Source organism: Filicampus tigris, chromosome 2 (assembly GCF_054856515.1).
Source record: "Filicampus tigris isolate MCC_2025a chromosome 2, RoL_Ftig_1.0, whole genome shotgun sequence".
Lineage (NCBI taxonomy): Eukaryota > Metazoa > Chordata > Actinopteri > Syngnathiformes > Syngnathidae > Filicampus > Filicampus tigris.
In genome coordinates this window covers 12,664,550-12,671,427 of record NC_141218.1, presented here as the reverse complement: position 1 = coordinate 12,671,427, position 6,878 = coordinate 12,664,550, and the positions used below count along the sequence as shown (strand labels likewise).

Here is a 6,878-nt window from a genome sequence, read left to right as displayed (position 1 = left end):
CAGCTGTTTACTTGGATTTGGGCACAAACACACAAGCTCCATATGTCACATTATAATTAAATATTACCGCTCTTTCTATTAATAATGTACGTCGACTTTAGATTATCCTTCCAAGCTGCAATTTGTTACAGCTCCTGCATTGGATGTAATTTGGTTGTATGAGTGTACCTAATAAAATGACTTCAAATTGTATGCAGTATTAAATTCAGTATATAACAAATACAAAACACATTTTATTTTTCAGAGTGGGAAATACAATCTGTTGTTTAAAAAAAAAAGACCAAATATGCGAACACATTGGCTTGATTGTAAAACCCTCGTGAAATTAAAAGATTAAAATGATACTCCTGTTTAGAGTTTTTTTTCCTGTTAGGACTTATGTATGTCAAAATCGAAATAAATGCTTGCACTTTAGTCGTCCCCTGCATGTTTTATTTGATAAATTGTATGTATTCCTCTAAAGAACTAAATTATAATGATTACATATGACGCATATATGCATTAATAAGTGTCATTTGTGCTCCGTATTTCAAGGATGTTAGTAAAATTTGCTGCGTCTCTGTTTAAAAAAAAGGACAAATAAATCAATAACAACATACCTAATTTGTGGCACATGCGCACTAAGGTTTCAATTTGAGGGATTCTTTGTTTAAATTTGTCATCGCCTAGTTAAAGCATCTAATTTAATTAGTTGAGACTAATTACCTTTAGCTTCTTAAGCATGTCTCACTGCGCATTTAATCATGCTGTATCATTTTTTTAATCGCAAATATGACCACACTAGTATAACACGTTTTCACTCACACGCGTTTGTCTTTTTGCAAACCCCCCACCCCCCACCCTCGTCACAGGCAGGTGCCGCGTGTAGCTAAAACGCCAATCAAACAAGATGCATCAATTCAATGAGTTGATGATGGATGACGTCAAGTGAAGAGCCTTTCAAATTAGGCTTCAACGAGGAAAATAACAAAAACGATTAAGTTCACGATCTTATTCATCAATTCTGCAGTCATAAAATAAAATAAGAAACATTTTGACCAGCGTTTTTAAAACAAATTTATTAAAGTTGAAAAATACGATTTCACCATTGGCAGACTTTTATAGTTCAGAATAATTTCTGTGTTTTAACAAAGTAAGCCCCGTCCCTCCTCTAAAATAATAATAATAATAATCATTTTAAAAAAATACCCCCAAGGCAGCCTAAATAGAAAGTCCTGCTGTTTTATGGCTTCTTGTGTCACCATATGGTCATGTTGGCACGTAACAAACACGCATCTTCCTCATACAAATGGCCCACCAGTGAGTTCTCTTTTAAAAACAACACACGCTCACACACACCGAGGGAAAAATGCTGATGCGTCAAAAGCGTGGGGCACTTGCTGACGAACAAAAGCTTATTTTTTCCTCTCAATTTCAGAGTTGTGCCGAATTGCTCATTTACGAATGAAAATTCTGCTGAAAGAAACGAATTTTTCTTCACGTGGACATATCGTACCAACACATTCCTTCACTGCGCCGCGTTTATGGAATGGTTCATATATGGGATGTACATCAATTGAAAACACGCCACGTATTTAGCTGCAGGCCCACGTTGATGTGAGATTAACATGGGAGGAGCCTACAGTGGAAAGAACACACAAATTCAGTTCTTTGTTGGTGTGACATATCGGTACGAACAACACAAAAGCAGTAATGACATAAAATCACGTCTTTTATATTGGCCCTGTTGTTTTTGTGCAAATAATGGTGATTGACCTTAAAACTGTCTGTAAAATATCTTTAAAAACAGTATAAAAATCGCATGCATCCTTATGGGATCATTAAAAAATAATTAAAACCAAAAACGTGCTAAAAATATGTGTGCCACCTTCCAAGTATAACATTTGTGTGTTTCTCTTGCTATAAAAACGTGTCTTTTGTCGTCTATTGTTAAAACACATACTCTGTAAAAATAAACTCCACAAAAAGCATGTGTAATCAGCCTCTCTTGTTTTGCTAGCTTCTGTCTATAGCAAAAAAATATTCCTTTAAATTTTCCCCGTAAATGTGCTATTTCATGTCTATATAATCATTATATTGACCTTTTTTAAAAAAAAAAAAAAAGGTAAAAAATAAACTATAGCTATGCAAGCCATATATTTAGATATCTCTCAGTACCTCATGAATCCATAAAAATAATAAAATTGAATCTTAATCCACTGTATTTGCAAGTCTAAAAATCCTCATGTGACTCTACGTGTAATTTACTGTTCTTTATTGATTCATTTTTGCGTTTTTAATTCAATTTTATCATTACAATTTGGTCACGTTTCATCCTTTATTTGTATTCAAATGTTTTTTTTCGGTATAACCCCGAATGTGCCAAATTGGTCCACTTTTTTGCGCGTAATCACGCGCGAGTTGTCTCCTTAGCAACTAATATGTTTAGCGGTGTGTATACTATTTATTATGTGAGTGTACTTTCAGTGGAAGAATGCGTACGAGTAAATATTTGGAAGCACATCATCGTCATGATGATGATCATCAGGAGCAGGAACTGACTCCTCCCCTCTCTACCCGGACTACGAGTGCGTTTTTTTGGGGCGCGGCCCTTTAAGACGCGCGGGGGTTGTGGTGGCGGCGGTGGTGGAGGGTCAGCGAAGTGGTGTCGTCTCGCTCTAATTGAGCCTCGGCCAATCAACAACAACTCGTTAGCAGTCACCTTCTGCTTCCTCCTCCTGCTTCGGGACACTTTCACCCCCTTTCTCCTCCGCCTACTCCTCCTATTTCCCCCCCAAACTGCAAGTCCGCCGCTACTTGGCGAGCATTTGCATGGAACTCGGCGGACTATAGGTGCACTTTTGACGGGGGTGGGGGGGCGAGCGAGCGAGCGAGCGAGCGAGCGAGCGCTGCCGAAGCATGCGAGCTCAAACGCGGACACCCTTTTAGCACAACTCCCCCGAAACCACTTGTGGACGCTCCACGGTGCCCCGCGAATGAAATAGCCAACTTTGTACCCACCCCCCGTTCTTTTTATTTTCCTCTTCCTCCGGGCGATGACCTCCTCCAGTAAAGACATGAAGGCGGGCTCCGTGTTGCAGTCCGCCGGCGATGACAGGAGGCGGCCCCCCGTGGACCAGCTACCGCCACCCGCCAACTCCAACAAGCCGCTGACGCCGTTCAGCATCGAGGACATCCTTAGCAAGCCCTCGGTCAAAAAATCCGCCGCTTCCTCGGTCGCGTCGAGCGTGTGTCCGAGTAGGCCGAGAGTCCTGGAGAAGGTGGCCGCCGCCAACGCCGCCAGGAACGGCATCAGCACGCCGTCGTCGCCGCTCTGCGCCCTGGAGGAGTTGGCCAGCAAGACGTTCAAGGGCCTGGAGGTTAACGTCATACAGGCGGCCGAAGGTACAGGTGAACAAACTAAATGTCCTGTCAAATCGAGAACACGCGGGGAAATATAGGTTGAGAAGCCCGTTTCGTGCGTAATGTGTACAACAACGTGGCCTGCAACAGATAGATAGATAGATAGATAGATAGATAGATAGATAGATAGATAGATAGATAGATAGATAGATAGATAGATAGATAGATAGATAGATAGATAGATAGATAGATAGATAGATAGATAGATAGATAGATAGATAGATAGATAGTTATCGTATGTGGAAATATAATATAACATCATGCCTCATACATGCATAACTGCCAATTTCGTGCGTAATTACACAGAAGGGATGTGACACAGTATGGCCTTCGTATCTTGGCCTGATATCTATCTATCTATCTATCTATCTATCTATCTATCTATCTATCTATCTATCTATCTATCTATCTATCTATCTATCTATGTATCTATCTATCTATCTATCTATCTATCTATCTATCTATCTATCTATCTATCTATCTATCTATATATATATATATATATATATATATATATATATATATATATATATATATATATAATATGTATATGTATGTATGTATATATGTACAGTATATATGTGTGTGTGTGTGTGTGTGTTATTATGGATTACAATTCACTGATCAAGTTCTGTGTATAGAAGACAAATGTGCACGTTAGAATCTTGATGCATGTTGGTGGCCGGTTTAATTACGCATTTGAGGCATGACATATATGGCATAAAATGATGATAAAGTGAAAGTGTATAGATGGATTAGTCCACGTGATTAATATTGAATGAGCAAAAAATGTGTGCGTACACCTTGCAGGCTAACCAATATGCTATAAATTAACCCCAAAAAGTTAAATTACAGAAATATATGAAGCTGTCTATATAGACATTAAAAATAAATAGGCAGTTTTGGAATATGATTGACTAAGGGAATCGTTGTGTGCGTAATTGCGCATTGGGTGTATGACTGTATGACAAAGATTGCATGAATAAATGTGCTATTTGTTTAAAAAAATGAAATTAAGACAGTTTTGACGTTCTATATATATCTATAGACAACATAAATTAACATTTGTGATCATTTCTGTGCGTAATTACGCATTTGGGAGCGAGACAATATACCATAAAATTACCATATTGCGACAATATTAGACTATCGTTGCCTTTTGGGTTGCACTTGAGTGGACAATTATCGATATCTTTGATATTCCCTCATGAAATAAATAATAATCTTCTTTAAACATTAAACACAAGTGCAAATGTTTGAATTTACCTGGCATATTGGCTCCAAAAAAAGTCTTCTTCATACAAATGTAAACAGCCTCGTGTTTGGATTCACGCATATTATGGAGACAATCTTCTGTTATGTCTGTCATATTTTCATATTTGATGTATGGGTTCCCTCGCAGGTCGGGAGCACCTGAACACGTTCGGCCAGCGGCAGACGTCCAAAAAGCGGCGAAAGTCGCGCACGGCCTTCACCAACCACCAAATCTACGAGCTGGAGAAGCGCTTCTTGTACCAGAAGTACTTGTCCCCGGCCGACCGGGACCAAATTGCGGGTCAGCTGGGCTTGTCCAACGCGCAGGTCATCACCTGGTTCCAGAACCGGCGCGCCAAACTCAAGCGCGACCTGGAGGAGATGAAGGCCGACGTGGAGTCGCTGAAGAAGATCACGCCGCAGACGCTCCACAAGCTCGTCGCCATGGACAACGCCGACGAGGCTCCGGGGGGAGGCCGAGGAGGCGCGGGAGGGGAAGCCGGCGAAGGGAGCTCTCCGGGCGGATCCCCGGCCAGGGTGACCCCCTCCTCGCACCGGATCTTCCCCCAGTCGCCTTCTTCGTCGCGCGGCCAGACCACCGACGAGTTCTCGGAGGACGACGAGGAAATCGAAGTGGACGATTGACATCCTCCCTTTTTACAAACAAAAGACATTTAGAAATGGCGTTTTTTTTTTTTTTCAAATTCCCAAACTTTTGCACGGATATTGACAAAAAAGGAGTGTTTTTCTTCTTCTTCTTTCCTTCAATTTAATTTATTATGGGACTTGTAAAGACTTTCAAGAGGACTTACTCTTTTAATAAACATTTTAATAGCTCATCACCTTCTTATAAATTTTTTTTTTCTTTTGACACCAGTTTGGATGATTGACAGGAGGTATTAAAGATCATTATCAAGACGATGATGATGAGCCACTGCAGCCTTTTACACTCTTCCTCCCTCTGTGTACATATACAGTAAATATATAAATATATAAAAAGGTCAACATGAGAATTCTAATGTATTTAATCAGCATCTATGTAAATAAAGGCCCTATGATATTTCAAGAAAAGAGATTGATTTTTTCCACCAAGAATGATTAGAAACTTTTATTGGCTGAGTCAAAATCGAGTATTTTTTTAAGGATAATATTATCGTTTGTTCGTATTACTTTTTTATTTTCATTTTTTTATTTTATTTATTTATTTTTTTGAGGGCGTCCCGGTGGGCGACTGGTTAGCACGTCCGCCTCACAGTTCAGAGGTCGTGGGTTCGATCCCGGCCCCTCCCTGTGTGGAGTTTGCATGTTCTCCCCGTGCCTGTGTGGGTTTTCTCCGGGTACTCCGGTTTGCTCCCACATTCCAAAAACATGCATGGAAAGTTGATTGGACTCTCTAAATTGCCCTTAGGTGTGATTGTGAGTGCGGATCTTTGTCTCTGCGTGCCCTGCGATTGGCTGGCAACCAATTCGGGGTGTCCCCCGCCTACTGCCCGAAGACAGCTGGGATAGGCTCCAGCACGCCCGCGACCCTTGTGAGGATAAACTGTATAGATAATGGATGGATGGATGTTTTTTTTTTTTTATATGGATTCACTTTTACCACTTCAAAATATTACCAGTGACTTAAAATGTGCTGTTTTTCCCAGAATTATTGCACTTTAAATTCGCTTTAAGGGATTTAATCGTAACAGCAACAACAAAAAACAGTATGATTGAACAACGAAGTAATTTCGATAATTGATTAAAAATGCCAATTATTTTTCAGAATAATAAAGTTCAAACGGTGAACTATAAAATATAAAAAATAAATAAAATATTATGGGCGTTTTGTGATGTATTAAAGTTACAGTTAAATGAACGATTAAGTGTTTATTATCATTATTATTATTATTATTATTATTATTATTATTATTATTATTATTATTATTATTATTATAACAAATGATGATCCTTGGTGAGCTAAATGTTTTAGTTGCCGTTTCAAAATGTAGATGAATGTTATATGATTAAATGTCCCATAAAGCGTGTACCTCCAAAGTACAATTTTTAGTATTATTTTTTGATTATTTTAGTTTTGTATTAAAAATTTCAAATAAAACCTTTATAATAATGTCTAATGCAAAATTTAGAGGAAAAAAAGATGAACTCTTTAGTGAAATCATATGCTTAACAAAATGTCATAATGTGTCCATTCAGTGTAACTCAAACACTGTTAAACAGTC

At 38.9% G+C, this 6,878-nt stretch overlaps 1 protein-coding gene across 1 annotated transcript; it reads left to right on the top strand.

Annotated features, from left to right (window-relative positions):
• The first annotated feature begins 2,649 nt into the window (after positions 1-2,649).
• Positions 2,650-5,669, top strand: lbx2 (ladybird homeobox 2). Its single transcript, XM_086023441.1, has 2 exons — positions 2,650-3,384; positions 4,805-5,669. Exons 1-2 carry the CDS (start codon positions 3,036-3,038, stop codon positions 5,299-5,301), a joined length of 846 nt encoding a protein of 281 aa, XP_085879567.1. The 5' UTR covers positions 2,650-3,035; the 3' UTR covers positions 5,302-5,669.
• The last annotated feature ends 1,209 nt before the right edge of the window (positions 5,670-6,878 follow it).